Consider the following 22,583-nt stretch of genomic DNA (forward strand, 5'->3'; position numbering starts at 1 on the left):
GTGCACTATTCATGAATGACTTCATAAAGACAAACCTTTCCCACTGTAAGCATTCTTCTTGGAATTATAAAAATATTCACGGGAATGTTGATTTTCAGATTTGAGATTATAAAGCTCACATTTTAGGGGTATGAATATCCCCTAGTGGTTTGTGTGCCTGTATCCAGAGATAGTAAGGGAAGTTTGAAGAAGATCCTCTCTTTGTTGTAAAAAGAAAAATTTGGAAGGAAAATTATACACACTCTAAATTAGAAACTTGTCTCTCCAGAATTCCTATATCAAAAGAGAAAGTGGATATGACTGAGGGTAACTACTCCTTGACAACTGAATTTATCCTCATGGGATTTACGGATCACCCAGAGTTGAAGAGCCTTCTGTTTGTGGTGTTTCTTACTATCTATGTGATCACCATGGTGGGGAATCTTGGCCTGGTGGCATTGATTTTTATGGAGCGTCGTCTTCACACACCAATGTACATCTTTCTGGGCAACCTGGCTCTAATGGATTCCTGTTGTTCCTGTGCCATTACTCCCAAGACATTAGAGAACTTCTTTTCTAAGGACAGAAGGATTTCCCTTTATGAATGTATGGCACAGTTTTATTTTCTCTGCCTTGCTGAAACTGCAGACTGCTTTCTTTTGGCAGCAATGGCCTATGATCGCTATGTGGCCATATGCAGCCCACTGCAGTACCACACCATGATGTCAAAGAAACTCTGCATTCAGATGACCACAGGGGCCTACATAGCAGGAAACCTGCATTCCATGATTCATATAGGGTTTCTCTTTAGGTTAACTTTCTGTGGGTCAAATCAAATTAATCACTTCTTTTGTGATGTTCTTCCATTATACAGACTCTCCTGTGTTGACCCTTATATCAATGAACTGTTAATATTTATCTTTTCAGGCTCAATTCAAGTCTTTACCATAGGAAGTGTCATAATATCTTACTTCTACATTCTCTTGACTATTTTCAAAATGAAATCCAAAGAGGGAAGAGGCAAAGCCTTATCTACTTGTGCATCCCACTTTCTCTCTGTCTCAATATTCTATGGTTCTCTTCTCTTTGTGTACATTCGACCACATTCAGGTAAAGAAGAGGATAAAGATATAGCTGTTGCTGTTTTTTATACTCTAGTAATCCCTTTATTAAACCCTTTTATTTATACTCTAAGAAATAAGGAAGTAATAAGTGCTATTAAAAAAATTATAAAGAAAATTTTATAACATTCTAAAAGCAATAATATCCCCTGGGGAAATTTAATTTGATAAAATGTTCTTCAAAATCATGAAACATTGAGAATGTAGAAAATGAAGACTTTGTACATAAAATATTCAATTACTGAAACATGATAGTATAGGAGTCAAATAAATAAGTTCAGCAAGGATAGATTCTGCTACAATGTATTCCAAAATCTAAGCTATTAGCTCCCAGCAAGAAGAAACAATATAATTTTTCTTGAGGTCACAAACTGTGTTGCAAAGAAATTAGCTAAACTATTAACTAATTGTTTCAAAGTGTAACGAGTTATAATTTTCAACAAATACAACAAACACTAGGAATAGAAGTTAGTATATATAAAAATCACCTCCATTTAATATTGTTGACAACTTGCTGGAATTCCAAAGCATAATCTTACAAACTCTGGCACATTCCAGGTTCTCAAGAACTAATCCTTAAACAACATCATCTGTCAGAGTAAACTGGATATATTTGATTCTTAATTTTCTTTGAGTTTATTCAAGAGAATATATTGGAATATTAATTAACACAGAATATCTATTCTCAAATCAAGAATATTTTCAACCTTAAAAGGGGAAATTTTGGTATATGCCTTTTACCACAATTAAAAAATATTAAAAACAAGAAAAAAATACTAGAAAAATACTAATAAGACTTTTCACCTTCAGTGTTAGTTAATTTTACTCTCACGTTCTCTGAAATAGAGTATCTGTTTACTGGTGATTTATCAATCAGTAGTTGAAAGAGATGTTATTTATACTGACATCAATGGATTTGAATATTTTCATATAGTTTGATTAGGTGTCCGTCAAAAATGAAGTGCAATCTTGAATACATTAAATGAAGGGGTTTTTCTCTCTGATATTACTTATCCTGCTTGTTACTAGGAATTCCACCAACCTGTACTGACTCCAGTGTAAATTACTGATACATTCACAGCATTAACAAAAAGTTGGAGATGCTGTAAGCATAAATGAGGCACAAAATAATGAAAATTCTAAATGCCTAAGCAAAAAATATTTATTGATCACTTACATATGCAAAAATGAAAGAAAAAAATAGTTTACTGAGAACATGTTATCTGCAAGGCACAAAGCTAGACATTTCATATATATTACCTACCAACTAGTCAGACATGATTTTTCATGCATTTTCACAGTAAAGAACTCATCCTTTGAAACATTGAGGAGCTTGCTCATGTTCATCCAGGTGATTCAGATTGAGCTAGAATTTGTATCAATGCTACTTGGGAGTTCAGAAAACGGAGAGCCTTGTCACCTGGGGTATTTAGTCCTTATGTAGCTTCAGAAGTAATTTGTGCCTTAAAAATGATTTTTATTTTTTTTAAGATATCACTTATTTATTTGACAGAGAGACAGTCAGTGAGAGAGGGAACACAAGCAGGGGGAGTGGGAGAGGAAGAAGCAGGCTCCTAGCAGAGGAGCCTGATGTGGGGCTCGATCCCAGAACGCCGAGATCACGCCCTGAGCCAAAGGCAGACACTTAACGACTGTGCCACACAGGCGCCCCTAAAAATGATTTTTAAAAATGATGTTCAGAGGAAAAAAGGAATGAGTATGACCACAGTCAATGTGTATGGAAATAAGTGTGACACTGGGAACTGAGGTGAAGGAGGTGAACCATGGACAGAGTCAGAAAGCTGACAAAACTGTTGTTAAGAGCTGTTGCCAAATATGGAAAATAAGGGTGAAAGGGGTTCAAGTTACTGAGAATCTTAAATGACACCCTAAGGAATCTGAATTTATATCAGAGACATCAGACACCGAATTCTTCCTAGAACCAGGTAATATGATTGTATTTTTCAGAAAACTCATCTGGCAATTGATAGGAATGAAGCTGGAAGCAATGAGGCTAACCTCAAGAATTCCTATGTTAGATGATGAGAGCTGACACTGGAGGATAACAGGAGAGGAGTGCACAGATATAAGCAACATTTTAAAGAACAAATAGTAAACTGTAACTACTGGATAATAAAATGAAGGCCTATCTTCTTCCTGTGAGTAACAACCTAGTTATAACCGATTTCCTATCACTAATACTTAAAAACATATTTGACACATTTGGCCATTCACTAGCCATTTCCTTTAATATATTTTAATATAATCATTTAAGTTAATATATAATAGGTTTGTTACTTTTATTTTTAAACAAATGAAGAATATTTTTAATTTCTTGGTTTTAATTTCTAATATTGCAAATACTGTTAGATAACAACCACATACACAAAGCTCTACAGGGTCCTAAACACTTTTTTTAAGAGTGTAAAGGAGTCCAGATACCGGATTAGATGAATGCTGTTCCTTTGTACCACTCTCTATTTTAGGGGATATTTTTAGTTGTCCGATTCACATGCATTGATCCCTTTCCCTTTTCCGGGGGTACCACAAATTCTGTTTATGTATTTCCGCACCACCCACTTCCAACCCTTAGCAACACTGAAGCCTACAGGTCTGTTAAGGGAAGAGCCTGTGACTTATTTGGGGCCAATGAGACAAAAGAGGTAAATCTGTGGAAGTTTCTGGGATATGTTTCCTTTATTTTAAAAGAGATCCACAACAAAGGTAGTCTTTCTTCCTCTGAATGTCATGCTGTGTGGATAGGAAGTCTGGCACGGTCTACAAGCATTTTGCCATCAAAAGAGAAACCAGCCTGGAGTAGAAGTCAACACACAGAGGAGGGCATAGCTGAGGGAATTGACAACAGACCCAGTGTCCCCGGAATTAATCATCCCTCCTCATTTTAAAATCCAGTAGATCTTCTGACTGTTAAACTTGTTTGGAAAAAAATACTTTCATTGCAACTGAATAAATATTAACTGATACATTCATGTCTCTTGCCTCATCTTTCATTTTCTGCTCTTTTTTAAATTAATTCTCACACACCCTTTTAGCTTACATAAACTTTTCATCAGTATCCATTTAACTACTCAGCATATCTATTGCCTTTTTTACCCTTATTTCTATATTTTAATTTCCTATAACGCCACTGAAAAAATGGGGGACAACAGGTTTTATAATTTGACCACAGAAATGTTAAGGTGGAACTCAGGGATTAAATCCAAAATGCATGTTCTTAACCTAAGCATATTACACACAACATAGAGAAGTGAATGTAGCAAGAGAGGAAAACTTTCAAGAATATAAGCTGTTAAGTGGGCAGAAATATAGGACAGAGAGTCAAGAAAAATGTGAACCAATTACATTTTCATTCTGATTTATTTTAGAAAATTCAAGCCTACAGAAATATTGAGAGAATAACCATGAATTTTTAAAAATCAAAATTATTAATAGTTAGGGGCACTGGGGTGGCACAGTCATTAAGCGTCTGCCTTTGGCTCAGGGCGTGATCCTGACATTCTGGGATTGAGCCCCGTATCAGGCTTCTCTGCTAGGAGCCTGCTTCTTCCTCTCCCACTCCCCCTGCTTGTGTTCCCTCTCTCACTGGCTGTCTCTCTTTGTCAAAATAAATAAATAAAATCTTTAGAAAAAAAGATTATTAATAGTTAAATTTCACCACATTTGCCCAATAGTCCATCTGTAAATGTGTATATATACATATTTAATATATGTATGTACTTGTGTATATACATACATATGAAATTATGAGTTTACCCATAAATTCATCAACATATATCTCAAAAGAACAAAGACATTTCCTACATTGTCATATCATATTTTCAAGGTTGTATTTATTTATTTGAGAGTGACAGAGAGAGTGCAGGAGTTGGGTGGAGGAGAGAGAGAGAAGGAGAGGGAAATGCAGGGTCCCTGCTGAGCAGGGAGCCCTAGGTGCCTGGGGCTTGATCCCTGGACCCCAGGATCATGATCTGAGCTGAAGGCAGACACTTAATGACTGAGCCACCCAGACATTCCTGTCTTATCATTATCCCCAGGAAATTTCACATTACCTAATATAATGTTCACATTAAAATTTTTCCCAATTTTCCCCAAATTGTCCTTCTTAGCAATTTATTTTTTCACCAAGAATTCAATTAAAGGCCACTGTTTACTTTATTATCATTCTTTAGTCTCCTGTAATCTAGAAGAAACTTCTTGCTTTTTTTTCTTCATGACATTTAAAGTTTTTAAATATTTGTGTCAGACATCATGTAAAATATCCCACCATCTCTATTTTTGTGATGTTTCCTCGTGAGAAGATTGAAATTAAATAATTCAGCAATCACAGGTGTGCTTGTTTTTCTTTACCCATCATGAGGCCTAGCACACTAGTTTGTCTTGTTAAGTGATGCTGTTCGCTGATCACTTCATTAAGGTGGTACCATCAGCTCTTCCTACTAAAAAGATAACTTGTTTCCTTGCTATTAAAATCTAATCTGTAAGGTGGTACATTGACACCATGTGAATTTCTTGTTCCCTAATAATTTTTCATCAACAGTTTTAGCATCCGATGACAATAAGTATTTGAACCAATTAATATCATTGGAAGCAGAAAACTGGTGATTGTTTTTCCCAAGTGTTTTCTGGCTTCATTTTGAGAAACAAGAACTTTATCTCAGAGTTCTCAGATTTTCTAAAAATTTTTCAAACAGTTATGGATTTATAGAAAATAATAAAGATAGTACTGAGCATTCCCATATATGGCACACCCATTTTCCCATGTCATTAATATCCTACATTAGTATGGTACCTTTGTTATAAGTAAGGAGCCAATATTGATACATGACGATGAAGTGATATTCATACTTGACTCATATCCATAGTTTAACCTAGTGTCCTTCCATCCAGAATCACGTTCAGCATATCAATTCTTATTTAGTCATCACGTCCCTCTAGTCATCAGGTTTCTGTGATAGTTTTTCAGATAATCCTTGTTTTTGATGTCGATGGTAAGTTTTGAGGAATGTTAATCAGGTATTTTGTGGAATGTCCTCAATTGGGATTCTTCTGATTTTTTTTTTCATCATTAGACTGGAGGGACAGCTTTTGAGGAGAAAGGCCACCAAGGTAAATCACCATTTTCATCACATCCTATGAGTGGCAAATACTGTCCTCATAACTTGTAACTCTTGATGTTGACCTTGACCATGTGGCTGACATAGTGTTGGCCAGGTTTCTCCATAGCGTAGTTGCTCTGTCTCCACCTTTTCTTACTGTGTTCTCCTAAGGAAGTCACTATCCACAGCCCACACTTACAGAGAGGAAAGAAATGGACCATCTCCCTGGGGCAAAGTATCTATACAAATTGGAATTCTCTTGCATGGAAGATTTGTCCATTTACCTTACTTTTTATATATTCAATCCTCTATTTACATCGGTATAGAATCACAGATATTTATTCTTTACTTTGATATAATTAAACACTATTAATTTTGCTGCTCAAATCATTCTGGCTTTGGCCACTGGGAGCTGTTTCCATTGGCTCCTGTGTCCCTTTGACATACATCCATCATTGTGTATGCAGGGTGGGGTTGTGTTTGTTTGTTGTTTCACTATTATTATTTTTTTTAACTTTCTGGCATTACAAGATGCTCCAGGCTCATCTTGCATATTTATTTCTTGCCCTAGTCACTGAAACTGCTATTTCTGCAAGTAGATCTAATTCCTTTGACTTGAAAATGGTATTAAGAACCAAGATCTGGGCCACAGGTGTGTTGTTTCTGCAATGTCATTGCTTCTAGGCCCTGACAGCTGCCAGAGTGAGGGTATGTGCCTGTGTTCCTATCATTCCATATTCCTGCCAGCAACAGGTATTTTTTTTTTAATTTTAGCCATTCTTTTACATATGTCATTATTGTTTTAATTTGCAATTCTCTATTGCAAATAATGTGGAGCGTTTTTCATATGCTTATTTACTATCTGTATTTCTCCTTTGGTAAAATGGTTGTTCAGACCTTTTGCCCAATTTTTATTGGGTTGTTTGTGTGCTCTTTGTTCATTTTTTAGCAACAAACAATTTGGATCTTTTTTATACAAGTCTTTTATCCGAAAGGTGTTTTCCTGGTACTCCCATATGCACATGCTGATGCACTTAGTGCTGTCTTTATTTCTCTGAGGATCTGTGCATTTCTCCTCATTCTTTTTTTTTCTTCATTCTTTGGATTGCATACTCTCTGTTGATATAACTTGAAATTCACTAATCTTCCTTCTGTCAGTTTAAATCTACAGTTGAGCTTCTGCAGTGATTTTTTTATTTCAGTTGTAATTTTCAATTACAGAATTTCGTTTGTTTCTTCATACTTTCTCTTCATTGATAGTCTCTATTTCATAACATTGCATTCGTACCTTCCTTTACTTATTTAATCCTTGTTTCCTTTAGTTCTGTGAACACATTTATCATGATTATTTTTAAGTATTTTCTGTTAAATCCAATATATGATTGCTCCACAGGCAGTTTGTGTTGTCTGCTGATTTTCTGTTGTTTGGGTTCTACTTTTTGCCTATCTCATGACTTTGTTGCTGTTGTTGAGAACTGGGCATTGAAGATAATATATTGTAGAACTCTCATTCATCCTTGGTTCTTGTTATATCTTGTTAGTGACTGGGTGGATATTGTGTGTGTGTGTGTGTGTGTGTGTGTGTGTGTGAAGTCCATTTCCTCTGCAGTGTAAAGCTTCTGACGCTGCTCTCCAGAGGATGCAGCATGCACACAGTCACTTGGGATGACCATACTTTTATCAGAGGTCCTCTTATCTCTCACTTTGTTCATACCCAGCTGTTAGGCCCCATTCTGTCCAGGCAATAGCATGAGCACTCCCTCCCCTCCCCCCTACTGCTGCTCTCTCTTTTCAATGCCTTGGGGAATAAATGTTTCCACATTCATAAATAATTAAATTTGGGCTGCTCTGAAGCATGGTTTTTGAGGATAACGTTTGAGACTCCTTCTAATTTGAGGCAAACTCCTCCCTATTTTCTCCTATCCTGCATTTTTCCAGGCAAACCAGCTGGATGTTTCACCACTGGTTCCACCAATCTCCTCTTAATCATCTTTTGCCAATAAAGTCACTTTCTTTGAGGGACACTTTGTAGGTCTCTGTTCTTAAGGCCTTTCTTTCCTTTTAGGTAAAATCTTTAAGACTCAACTCTCAGACATGGGAGTGTGATAGTGACCCATGTCTCTCCATGTGATACCCCTGGGTATCACTGGATAGGTACAGCAAGCAGCCTCTGATCTCAGCTTGCCCCTTCCAGTCTGGAACAACTGTGTTACAAATGAGCTGGGCACAAGAATGATCAGGTCCTGGTATTTTTGTTGTGCCATGCCTAAGATAGAGTCTCTACCTTATGAGTGTGGACTGGGTAGAAGGAATCCCCAGACTCTTGACTACACTCACCCAGAATTTAACTTCCACAACACATAGCTGGAAGGAGGTGAGAAAAACTGTAGGCTTGGCCCTCTTGGGAGGTAACGCAGTCAACTACTAGGAGGTAGAGGGGATGTGGGAAGGGAATTTTATGTTCTTGGCTGCACCTGAATAGAGTGGACTTTTAGACACTCTGAGCTGGGAAGGCACAGACAGAGAGTAGGTTATGATTCAAATGCTGTAGATTCTATTATTACCAAATTTTAATATATTTTCTTGAATGAATGTTTCATTTGCTACATACCCTCAGCAAATTTCCAGAGATGTTTTTTCTTTCTTTTTTTTTTTTTTTTAGAGGGCATAAATGCCCACAGCCAGGAACATCATCCTCTTCTTGCCATAAAACCTGTGGGCAGTGGGAGGGATGTTGTCACCATGAGCCTACCTAGACTCCTATGGCCTGAAAACCAGAGTGGCCATAGCTCTAGGTCCCAGCTCATGAGGTGTGAGGTGGGCAGCAATCCCTGACCTTGGAGCCAGTGGTCCTAAGAGTAGCAGAGATATAGACTTTCTGGTGGTCTCAAGTGAGCCCTGTGCTCACACACTTCAGTTTTCACAGCTTAATGTGGGCAGAGAGCCCAAACCACAAGCTTTTCATGGCCACTGATGAACACAGGTGTGTAGAGCAAAGCAGCAATGGGCACCATGTTAATGCCCATTAGCATCCTGCTGTCAATGTCAGGCAGCCCATGTTACCATATTTCATCTTATGGTAGGACTCGTCATAGTGCTGGCTCAGGGCGCCCAGGTAGAAAGCCAGAGGTGAGCATGCTGCCCACACTGACTGCAAGTACGTTCTTGAGCACACCAGGGCACTTGCAGCTGTAGTAGCTGCGCTCTTCCTCCTCCTTGTATTTGGGGTACATGCCTACCAGCTCATCCAGAGGAGCCCCAGGCCTGCGCGGGACCCAGAGCCAGTCCTATTCACCGCCCTGCAGCCCAGTCACCCCTGCCACATGGTAGAGTGGCAGCACCACCTCCGTGTCCTGACACTGCCAGAGCACTAGCACAGCCACCCCCACTTCCCAGAGATTTTTAAATCATGTTTTTTAACATATAATGTTCACCATTTATGCTGTTCTTTGGGGAACTGGGCCATGGAACTTCTCATGCTGCCATTCTGAAGTGGATCTTAGCTATAGCTTTTTCAGAAATGTTCTTCATCAAGTTGAAGAAGTTCCCCTTCTAGCCCGAAGTTACTGACTGGTTTTTACTCTGCTCTAGTTCTCTCAACCTTTCCCTGTGTCTCAATCCAGGTTTTGTCACTTATTAACTGTGGCATATTGAGCATCTAATCCTTGCTCTTAATTTTAAGTATTCATTAGATATTTCATATACTATTCAAGATCTCTTTATCCCCCTAAAACTTCAAAGATTTTAATGAAGAAATATCAATTCCTACACCACTTTCAAATCTTTTATTTGTCCTATAGTTATACATGTCTGTATTTTTTAAATCATATGCTTACGTTGCTATTTGTTGATTTTTTTAAAAAGATTTTATTTATTTGATAGAGAAAGAGACAGAGAGAGTGAGCACGAGTAGGGGGCAGGGACAGAAGGAGAGGGAGAAGCAGACTCTTTGCTGAGCAGGGAGCTGGATGCTGGGCTTGATCCCAGGACCTTGAGGTCCTGACCTGAGCCAAAGGCAGATGCTTAACAAACTGAAACATCCAGGTGCCCTGCTACATGTTGATTTTTTAGTTTTAAAAATTATTAAATTCACACACCGAATTAGAATTTCCACACTTAATTCTTCATATCCTCACCCTTTTAATACAGCTATGTTAGAATGTTTATCAATATTCAGGGTTAACTTTATTATGACTGTATAAACTTTATTCATAGGAAAAACACATAGGGACTACGACGGTGTTTCCTGTCTTCCACAAAATTTTCCTTTCTTTAGGGTTAATAATCACCTTGGTTTTTTTCTTTGAATTTTTTTATCACTAATTCAGATGCAAAATTTTCTAGCTGTCAAAAAACCTATCAATTCTACGTTTTTCTTGTGAGTGTTTCACCTGGGGCCCTAGTCAAAATCTCTCTCCATCTTTATAGAAATGACATATTCTACCATTAGAATATTGAGACAAATATGGTGAATACATTTTATATTTCCTGTCAAATGAACAAGCAATAGCACAATTAATTAATGAGGGGTATTGTTTATGGACTAAAAAATGAAATATATTATGTTTCCACATTAGAGAAAATGATTTGTGTTATGTTTTTAGTAGCAGCTCATGTTCCACACAACTTCCAAGAGGGCCGGGGTGTGGTGTGCATTCCCACGGCTTATTGCAATGCCTAGCACCAGCTGAGGTATTCAAAGACTAGAGAGAGAGAGAGAGAGAGAGGGAAGGAAGGAAGGAAGGAAGGAAGGAAGGAAAGAAAGAAAGAAAGAAAGAAAGAAAGAAAGAAAGAAAGAAAGAAAGAAAGAAAGAAAAAGAGGAGGGGAGGGTAGGGGAGGAGAGGAGAGGAAAAGAAAGAAGGAAAGAAGGAAGGAAGGAGGGGAAAAGTAAGAAGGAGGGAGGGAGGCAGGCAGGCAATAAGCGAAAAGGATAAGAAACAAAAAAAAATTGAGAATAAGGTCTTGGAAGTTCAGGTGTTAAAATGGAAATAACTTACCTGGAAGAAGGGACTTATTATGCCAACAGCACAAATCAATTCAATCGGTATTTTGACAGTGATTCAGAAGGAAACAGCCTAGAGGAATGAGGCACAAACCTAGGAAGCCATTATTCTCACACACCAAAAGCCAGATAATGCACCAAACGTGTAGTCCTCATGCACAGCCTGAAGACATCAGGCTGGACAGGAAGAAGCAGAACTAAAAGTGGGAGGGATGGGGTCCCTGAAACAAATTATCTTCTTAGTTTTGTGTTGGCTATACTGGAAGTGTGACTCTCAAAAGGACACATCACCTGAGCATTCTCTTCATCTTATCACAAGAAACAAACGTAACACTGAAATTTATTATGACAAGAATTCTTAGAGAAGCAAGCTACGACCACCAAAGAGATGAAATCTTTGACATAATTTTCCCAGTAACCTGAAGGTTGTCCTCCTTTTATGGCTCTCCAGTGACCTCTTCAACCCCTCCTGTACAGTATGTCATCTATCTCCCTGCCATCCCCAGGAAAGCATGTACTAAGCTCCTGTTAGTGCAGAAATGTAACTTACCCTGTCATCTGAGTTTAGTTTTATCAGAACCTCCATATTCCAAATTGAGATGAGAGACCCCTGTGCAGGATTTGCAGAAAGTGGGTTTAAAAACCTATCTTGAGGGGCGCCTGGGTGGCACAGCGGTTAAGCGTCTGCCTTCGGCTCAGGGCGTGATCCCGGCGTTCTGGGATCGAGCCCCACATCAGGCTCCTCCGCTGTGAGCCTGCTTCTTCCTCTTCCACTCCCCCTGCTTGTGTTCCTGCTCTCGCTGGCTGTCTCTATCTCTGTCAAATAAATAAATAAAATCTTTAAAAAAAAAAAAATAAAAATAAAAAAAATAAAAACCTATCTTGAGACTGTCAGGGTCTTACTGCCCACAAAGATATATAAATGCTTTGAGATTAATCAGAGTTTGGGAAACTAGGAGAGAGACATCTCTGGGGAGAGATGTTGCAGGCTTACAGGCTTTCCCCAAGTCCTATGCACTGTGTGAGGAGGGAGCTTGCTAGTGAAGAAGGGTTTTACTGAGGGAGCTTGCCATATGCCCCCTGGTGTTTGAGAAATCTGTGAAAGAATATTTGACTCACACTTGAAAAGTCTGGCAATAAAATGGGCCAGCCAGATGACTCTGAAACATGAAGCAGTGAGACCCCAAATTGAATTGAGAGAGACTTAGCTGTTCTTGTTACCTGGGAGCTAAATGTCTCCCTCACAACCAGAGCTGACTTGGAATCCTGGTAAAAGAGAAAAGAGAGAGAGAGAGAGAACTCCTGAACAACCTGAGAGCAATATGACCCCAACAGAGAGAAATCTCCCCACCAGGAACCAGGGACAGAGAGGGGGGTGGTAAGCACACAGCTAAAGGAGAGACATTGATTTCACTTTTTTTTTTTTTTAAGATTTTATTTATTTATTTGACAGAGATAGAGACAGCCAGAGAGAGAGGGAACACAGGCAGGGGGAGTGGGAGAGGAAGAAGCAGGTTCCCAGTGGAGGAGCCTGATGTGAGGCTCGATCCCAGAACTCCAGGATCACGCCCTGAGCCCAAGGCAGACGCTTAAGGACTGAGCCACCCAGGCGCCCCTGATTTCACTTGTTAAAAGAGATACAGTCTGAAGGTCTGCAGAGGGGGGTCTCTGAGAAACTCCCCAAAGTGGATTTTAAAAGAAAAAGAACCAGCAATTGTGCATGGGCTACATGCTCCAACATCAAATGACAACTGTACCAGCCTTATTAAACTGTCCTTCTCCTTAACCTACTCTTCCCATGGTTTGACCAGAAAGTTTCTGTCCATGTAGGAGAAAGTGACTGAGGGCAGAGAGAAGCCGACTAAGTCCCCTCCCCTATTGTAGGCCTCCCAGCCAGAGACAAGCCTAAGCTAAGAGAAGAGACAATTTCAACTTTGAATGGCATTTTAGTTTTAATATTTCACTAACTGACCTGGAATATCAGAATGGACTGAACTTTTTTCATGTCCTTCGCAAAAGGACTTCATTAGTATTTAGGAACCTCAGAACTTCCCTGATATTATATTAAGGTATGGGATGATTGGATCCATGGAGTTGAAGAGGAGTGATGACACGTAGAATCACTCCCCAACTTGGACTTTACTACCACAGTCAATAACTTCAGAGCATGTGAAATAATAATGAGAATGAGCCCAAGGAAGATGGTCAGGGAAAATTTGTTGAATAAGCAAATATTAAGCTTGATTAGAAAAATCAGTAGGAGTTAGCCATGCAAAAAAGTGGGAGAGCATATGGTGGGGGGTCAGAGAAAGCCATTCAGGAAGAGAAAAAGACATTCTGAAAGCCTGTGGTGGGAAAGGAGATTATTCTAGATACTATGACTGCATAACAAACAACCCCAAAATGCAGCAGCAAAAAACAACAAATTATTATTATCTCTTACACTTTCGTAGATTGATTGGGCTTAGTTGAGTGGTTCTTGATTGGAGGCTTGTAGGCGTACAGTAAGGTAGTGGTGGGGCCAGAGTCATCTGAAGGTTTAGCAGGACTAGACATCCAAGTTGACTGAGCAAACGGTTGAAAGATGATCTTAGCTGTCAGCTGGGAGCTTAGCTTGGGAATTTGACTGGATCACCTACAAAAGGTCTTTCCATGTGGCCTAGGCTTCACAGCATGGCAGGTGGGTTCTGAGAGGGAATGCTCCACATATAAGTATTCTAAATCCAAGTGTTTCAAGGGAACCAATCTAAAGCCACATAACCTTTATGACCTCACTGTATTATTTAAATCAAACTCTATTGGTCAAAGCAACACAGGTCAGCCCAGATTCATGGGAAGGGGACAGAAAACACACCTCTCAATGGGAGGGTGATCAAAGAATTATACGGTCATGTTTTTAAACTACTGTAGGCACAGCCCATTGAAAAAATTCAAAACTTAGTTTGAAGAATGAAAATTGCTGGTGAGAGTGTAAGGCCATTTTAGGAGCTTAGAAGGTATTGTAAGAATAATGGGACAAAATGAAAAGATTGTTAATAAATAATTATCAAGGGCAATTTAGGAAATCATAATAATTATTTATTGAACCAAAATATCTGACTAATTTCCTTTGAAGGAAATAAATTATTGTTTATTAAATATCTATTAATCAAGGTGAATACTATTTTAATAATCAAGAGAGAATGGCATAATATTGGACAGAGTTCTTTGAGGACAGATCCTGACTGGAAATATATGATAAAATTTCCTCTTGATGAAAAGTACCTCTTTATGAATATGCCTTTGAAATGAGACATCTTCATTTTCATATCCATTATAGTACTCATATTCCTCTCGATTTACCTATTAAACTTATAACTATCAAACAATGCCCTGATTTCATTGTAGAACTCTACTTCATAGTTTAAATATAGATAAGGACACGTTGAATCCATCAAACTTCTGCGATAGTGTTGAGTTCTGATTTATTTTGTTTTTATTCATATGTTGTTATTGAATATTTTTATAGTATCTCACAAAAGAAAACTATTGTAACTTTTACAGTAAAAATTACAATATAAATGACAATTTGTTCATGAAACCTAGTAGTGGAATTGAAAAGGGCTTTTGGGGAAATTGAGTTTCTCCTGACATTTATTGACTGAATAACTGTTATTATTCTTCAGCTTTTTCAACAGGTGGCTCTCAGACTCAGACTGTAAATTACTGGTGATGGCATTTCTTTAACATTGGGTGGCATCAGGCTCCATTACTTTTTAAAAATTTCAATTCTGATATAATTAACATAGTATCATATAATTTAAGGTGTATAATATTGCGATTCAACAATTCTGTATATTATTCAGTGCTCATTACAAGTGTACTCTTAATCCCCTTCACCTATTTCACCCATCGCTCCACCCACCTCCCCTCTGGTAACCACCCATTTGTTCTCTATGTTTAAGTCTGGTCTTTTGTTTGTCTCTTTTTTCTTTGCTCATTTGTTTTGTTTCTTAAATGCCACATATAAGTGAAATTATATCCAGATATAAGAAGAATCTCAAAGCTGAAAAATAAGAAATATTTAACTCAATTTAAAAAACAGAAAATATTTGAATAGACGCTTAGGTAAACAAGATATACAGATGTCAAATAGAGACACAAAAATATGTTCAATACAATTCATCATTAGGAAAATGCAAATGATGACCATATTGAGATACACTGACTCACAATTTAAAATGACTAAAATTGAGAAGACTACTCATATTAGAAGCTGGGATGCAGACTTTTGTACCCAGAGATGGGCCACAAAATGAGGTGAGATACAAACACACAAAATTGAAGGGAGAATTAAATTTAACTCAAGTTTAGATTATGTTGAAATTACCAGTGTACGTATTACTTACCCACCCTTCTGCTGAGTTTTCACAGGGCTTCTCTTTTATCTATGCAGTTTATCTCCCCCTCTTCTTTGGCTTTCACAGACAAAGTCTAAGGACACAGAATAACTGATTAATGACTCCATCAAAATATAGAACCTTTGCTTTCCCCTTAGCTGCCATCAAGTCCCATGTGGAGGTTAAGCATTTTTCTTACTCTTCAGATACGAGATCAAAATGTTACTATTTCTACATTGTTCTATTTTGATATAAATAATGTCATTATTTTCTGAATGAACACTCATGTCACTTCTCTCTTCATGCTGAAAGGTAAATATGAACACCTTACCACCATGTTCAAAAAATCTCACTAGTTGTCCTTAAAAGTGGGGGAAAGAACAAAGTACCTGACCTAGCCTCCATGACCCCATGTGAGCCCAAACATGCTGGACTTTCTTGTCCCATCTGGCTCCATCTTGCTTCTCTTTGCATGCCGCTACATTTACCACTTTTCTTTGTTTGTTTCTCTGATGATCTAGCTCTGAGATCATCTAGACCCTCCAAGGATGGAAGGCCCTAAAGGTGGCAAATATCCAGGGTATCACCTTGTTAGACACGAGGACTCTCAGACATCCTCCCTGACCTATCAAAGGAGAGTGTGCTTTTTAGGAAAATCACCAGGAAATTGACAGGCATTAATGTTTGAGAAGCACTGTTATATACCACTCCCACTATGGTCCTTTGTTTTGTTTTCCCTTTCATCTTCCCTTGACCTCTGCCAAATAAGATTTCTCACCTGTTTACAAATTAAAGTGGGAAGTGCAGTGTAGGTCTGGAATGTGAGCTGCACTTTGCATCAGGAGGACACCTCTATTTGGAGTTGGCTCCTGAAGGGAATGCAGAAGTTTGGCCTCATTAAAATCATGCATGATTAGCTCAGATAAGATCATATTAATACTCAAACCACTCAGAACATCAAAATTTATACATTGAAATTTGCATAAATATGTCAGAGGTGTCATTAATTGTGGAAAATAGGGGCATAAAATACAATATCTATGATGACTTGATGTTTATGATTTCAGAGTCTGTAATGCCCTATGAGATACCTGGACTTCTCATACATGTTCAAATCTACAATGCCCAGAAGAACAATTTAGTTTTGTCCTAAAGGGAAGCCTTGGGTGCTACTGGGAGAATTTTAGTTCTTCATACATTTCTCTTTTGGCAAAAAGCCCACAGTTGTACAACTGGTTGACTCTTGTGCTTGAAATAAATTGATATAAATAACATTTTCCTGAGCTTGTTAAATGAAGCTTCCAAAGTGAATCAGTGTGCAAGGAGTTGCTATGCATGTTATGGTCATTTCAGTGCTACTGTATTTCTTATTTACTTTAGAAAGCCTAACACGTCGAACGAATTCCCTCAATTTCTTATAAGATATGGGTAAGAAAGAAATGATCACTATTAAAATCATTATTCTTTATATATAAAGTTTATATACTATTACATTTATTATAATTTTACATTGGGTTTACAAGAGCCAAAAAGCCAGGTGAGTGATAGAAAACAAATAGTGAATAATTTACATATTAAATTTTAATAACTATCATCTAGTAAAGCAAAGTAGCGGTAACACTGACTTACTCCCTTTAACACTGTTTTATTATTTCTTAATGTATCTATAATGACTTTATAAGTATTCATGAACTAGAATGTTAAACAATTTAAACTACATATAAATCATTTCATTCCTATGTAAGAAATCTGTCTACTTATTCTGATTAAAAGCTCCATTACGTTTAATTGATCACATTTTCTGATTCAACCTTTTAAGGTAAGTCACGTGTATTAACTCTATCCTATCTCCCACTCAGATGAGAATTTCATTGACTATTTCTATACATGTAGCAGGAAATAGGCAGTAAGTGCTCCTTCACTGCTCTTTCCAGCAATTATAGCTTAAAAAGTACCCACACAAACTGAATTTGAGATTTTTTAATTAATTAGTGATTTGGAATTGCCTAGAAAGGAGACTTTTCCAAATAGAAATACATTAACCACTTGAAATTCCTGGCTTTGTTATTAATATCACCTCTATTCCACTCCTTTCTGGATCAATTTTATTTTGCTACAACACTGGTAGAGAAAAGGTGCTCTTAAGTAAAACCATAAGGATTTCTAGAACAAGTCAGTTCTAATCACTGTAATAACAAATGTAAAGCAACTTTTAAATATGAAAAAACTTTCAGGCAGTGCTAATATATTTAAGATCAAAGCTTGTGAAGTAAAATTTAACCTGAAAATCTCTTGCATACACATATTCCATAGAAAAATAAATTTGGATATTTGAATTTAAAAAAAAATTCCCAATGTTGACAATTTTCAACATCAACCAGGGTTAAAATAAACATTTATCCCCAAACTCTGGGCCTTTCTTTTTTTGTTGTTCATAGTCTTTCTCTGATACATTCTTTTTTCTTTTAAAGACATTTATTTATCTTAGAGAGAGGGAGAGTGTGCAAGTGGGGGGAAGTGCAGAGGGAGAAAGAGAGAATCCTCAAGCAGACTCCCTGCTGACTGCATAGTCCAATGTGTGGCTCAATCCCAGGACTGAGATGACCTGAGTCAAAATCAAGAGTCGGTCTCTTAACCCACTGAGCCACCCAGGCACCCTTGATATACTCTTAATCCTTCTTCTTTGCTTGTCTTTCCCACACTTATCCATCCATGTGTCTGTTATTCTCTGCCTGTTTCTGTTCATGCATCTTGTGATCTTCAACCCAAACTTCTCCTTCTGCTGTCTTCTTTCTCCTTTTCATGGTTTCCTCTCAGTTTGTCTCTTTTGAGTACTTTTATTAAAACAATATCAAGGAAAAATGTTCTATTTGTCCACCCACAGTAGACATATAACAACTGTTGTCCACATTCTTGGAGAATTCAATGTCGCTTCCCTGCTCACTGTGGTGCAACTTGTTCCCATTCACTGTTCATTATTCTCTGGCTTCCACTGCACCACATAACAGAAATTGCTCTCACTAAAGCCACTCTTAGTTTCCATGCTCAATCACACCTGACACTCCTTGTCCTACTAGAGCATTTATTTTAGGGATTGGCACCATAACTTTCTTTGTCTTTCTTGAGTACCTTCCTCTTTGTGTTCATGGCACTCACCTGTCCTGTTTTCCTTCTCTTCTCGATCATTCTGCTCTGTATCATTTCCTGGTCTCTCCCTGTTTTTATTCGCTGCACTGGGTGTTATACGCAAACAATGAATCCATGGAACACTACATCAAAAACTAAGGATGTACTGTATGGTGACTAATATAACATAATAAAAAATTATTATATAAAAAAAGAACTGTTAGTTTCAACAAGAAATTATTTTTTGGAATAGAATCTAACATAGAGGTGATGGCAGATTCAAGGGATCAGCTGGGGGAAAAAATGGGCAGCAACCGAAAGAAGGATGGCAGTCTGTCAATAGCAAAAATTATATTCCAACATTGACTCCATGAGGGCTGCTGTCACTGCAGCTGTGTGGGAATACCACTGTTCACACTGACAGAGTTACTGGTGTGGGTGCAGGGTGCATTTGCTGGAAGCTTCATATTGTGCCTTGGCTGCCCTACCAACTCAAATTCTCTTTTGTCCTTGTTGCTCTTCTTCCTTCACTTCAAATTCCAAATCTAGTGTGAGTGATGTAGATTTGCCAAACTTACATTGCAAGTACCCTCACTCTAGTTGTTAGGTGGATAGGAAAGTCAATTGTAGCTCTTTGGGCTCCTAGAGTTGGTGGAAGATTTTGCCTGGCACCAAGATTATGTGGTAGAAAAGATCAGGTTGGTTATCAAAAAATGACATGTATCTTCCCTCCACTTTAATATACTTTGTCAGTTTAGTTATTTATCATTCTCTTCACTTTGTGTATTCTCCAATAGATAGGTCATACATAAGTATGCCTTCAGTCTACCCCAATGGTTTCCAATTCACTATTTGTAGTAGACTCACTCTACAAAGTACATATGCACTGGATGTCCACAAACTGGCCACTGCTTCTGAGATTTCCATTTTTGAGGAGAATCTACCCAGTTGCCAAGTGACTCCTCGATTCTTCGCTAACTCTTCACCTGCGACGTGTCACAGAGGTACTGCATCTACCTTCTGAACTCTTTTCCATCTATCTCTTCATTTTCCCATCAATCTCAATGTCATTTCACACATGAATTAGCCATGTCACATGTGTTGAGTCACTTAGAGACCAAGTAGAATACAGATTATTAGCCTTAGTAATTGATTCACTAAATCAATGTCTATAGCAAAAGCTCAAATCTATATTTTGCATAAAACGTTTGAGGTTTTACTATAGGTTCTGGTTTGAGAACACTGTATAGTAGTCACTTCTTCTTGACTAGTATTCCTGACCTTAATTTCCCCTTCTGCAGCCTATTTTCTACACTGCCATATATTCATTTAAAAAAGAATCTACCAGTACTGCTCCCTTAAGTTTCAGTGCATGCTTATTCCCTGATGAATAATGTTCATGATCATTCACATGCTATTTACCTCATTTTATTACTGAGGCCCTTCAAGCTCCTTTTCCCCTCACCCTACATCCAAATCCCAAACAAAATTTCCATATCGCACCCTTCTTATCCCATAAATTTAGGACATATTACAATGTCTTTCATTTTCCCAATTCTGTTCATTGCTGCACATTTAAAAAATTGAAATAACTGCACTTATTTCCAAGCCCTCAAAGGATTCCAATCAATATAGAGGAAATACACAAGATCGAAAGGGTATTCTGATGTATATAATTTTATTTCAACTCTCCTCCCCATATTTTCATGTTATAAACTGAGTGCATTCTTTTCCCCATTTACTAAATTTCATTTCAGGCAACACCCAGTGAGGATATGGAAAAGGAACATGGAAAAGGACATGGAAATGCAACATTGCTGACAGATTTGATTCTCACAGGACTCACATATGAGCCACAGTGGCAAATCCCCCTGTTCCTGGTGTTCTTGGTTATCTATCTTCTCACCATGGTGGGGAACCTTGGTCTAATTGCTCTCATATGGAATGACCCTCAGCTTCACATCCCCATGTACTTTTTCCTTGGGAGTTTGGCATTTGTGGATGCTTGGATATCATCCACAGTATCCCCCAAGATGCTGGTCAATTTCTTTGCCAAGACCAAAATGATATCTCTTTCAGAATGCATGATACAATTTTTTTCCTTTGTAATCAGTATAACCACAGAATGTTTTCTGCTGGCAACAATGGCTTATGATCGCTATGTGGCCATATGCAAACCATTACTTTATCCAGTCATTATGTCCAATACATTGTGCAACCGTCTGTTAGTTTTGTCACTTTTAGGTGGCCTTCTTCATGCCACAATTCATAATGCTTTCTTATTCAGATTAACCTTCTGCAATTCCATCATAGTACATCACTTTTACTGTGACATTATACCATTGCTTAAGATTTCTTGTACTGACCCTTCTATCAATTATCTGATAGTGTTTATTTTTGCTGGGTCAATACAGATGTTCACCATTCTGATAGTTCTTGTCTCCTACACACTAGTTCTCTTTACAATCTTAAAAAAGAAGTCTCTACAAGGCATAAAGAAAGCCTTTTCCACCTGTGGAGCCCATCTCTTATCTGTCTCTTTATACTATGGTGCTCTTGTCTTCATGTATGTGCGCCCCGTATCTACACAATCAGAAGATCAAGATATGATGGACTCTCTATTTTACACTATCATAATTCCTTTGTTAAATCCAATTATCTACAGCTTGAGAAATAAGAAAGTCGTAGATTCATTGAGAAAAATATTAAAGAGAAATTCTTAGAACTCACATTAATATCTGTTCTCCTTTTATTAAAATGACAAAAACTGTATAGATTACATATTTGCTATGTGTTGATTACTGTTCAGTTTTTGCAGTTATAATTGTCCTAGTGTTTAAATGGCTTAAGGTGAGAGTATAAATAAATAAATAAATAAATAAATAAATAAATAAATAAATAAATAAAGTCAAAACATAGAGGGAATTTTAATCAAGTGTTCATGACATAAAAATAATTTAAAAGGAAACAAAATATTTTTACCTGTTTGCATGTTTCAGTGTGGCTTCATAAATGCATTAAGCATTGTAATAGGGTAATTTCTCTAAAAAGAACTTAAATATTATATATTTGACAGCCATACAGCTATGCAGCCTGAAGACTCATTGCATTTATTCCATATGGGAGTCAGGGTTGTATTTGAGTGAACAGAAACTAAAAAGTATAATGAGTAATCAGATTTCAGGTTCACCTCTGCCCTTCCTCTCTCACCATTGATTACCTACACCATTCTACTGTTATCACTGAGGTTCTCACACTGAAATTGCTCACTTCTATCATTTGCTGTAATATTGTTACTTTTTCTACATCCTGTCGATACTCTCTCACTTCCAAAATATTGACTAAATAATATCCCACTTTAGCAAGTTTTCATGGATTTTCATATCTACCAGATTATTATATATGGTAAACATATCTAGAACTCTATATATGTATATGCATATGGTTATTTATATATGTATATGTACAAAATAAATAATATACAAAGATATCTACATACATATTATATAGATTGTATATTTCCTTGGCAGATTATATGTTTGCTATGTGTTGATTAGTTTGTTGCTGTTGTTGCTTTTAAATATATTTTTGAAGATTTTATTTATTTATTTGAGATTGAGAGAGTTCAAGAGATGGGGAGAGGGGCAGAGGGAGATGCAGACTCCTCACTGAGCAGGGAGCCCAACACAGGGCTACATTCCAGGACTCTGGGATCACAACTTGAGCCAATGGCAAATGCTTAACCAACAGAGCCAGCCAGGTGCCCCTGTTGTTGTTGTTGTTGTTGTTTTTTAAAGTAGTCTGCATGCCTAGTGTGGGGCCCAACACAGGGCCTGATGTCACAACCCTAAGATCAAG

General features: G+C 37.6%; 2 protein-coding genes across 2 annotated transcripts; both read left to right on the forward strand.

The window, feature by feature from the left end:
• Window positions 1-255: 255 nt before the first annotated feature.
• LOC103662047 (olfactory receptor 5K1-like) lies at window positions 256-1,226 on the forward strand. Its single transcript, XM_008689697.2, has one exon. The coding sequence runs from the start codon at window positions 297-299 to the stop codon at window positions 1,224-1,226; it is 930 nt and encodes a 309-aa protein (XP_008687919.2). The 5' UTR covers window positions 256-296.
• A 4,874-nt stretch (window positions 1,227-6,100) lies between these two features.
• LOC103662048 (olfactory receptor 5H2-like) lies at window positions 6,101-21,448 on the forward strand. Its single transcript, XM_008689698.2, has 2 exons — window positions 6,101-6,109; window positions 20,483-21,448. The coding sequence occupies exons 1-2, from the start codon at window positions 6,101-6,103 to the stop codon at window positions 21,446-21,448; spliced, it is 975 nt and encodes a 324-aa protein (XP_008687920.2).
• Window positions 21,449-22,583: the final 1,135 nt, after the last annotated feature.

Source organism: Ursus maritimus, unplaced genomic scaffold, assembly GCF_017311325.1.
Source record: "Ursus maritimus isolate PB19 unplaced genomic scaffold, ASM1731132v1 scaffold_4, whole genome shotgun sequence".
NCBI lineage: Eukaryota > Metazoa > Chordata > Mammalia > Carnivora > Ursidae > Ursus > Ursus maritimus.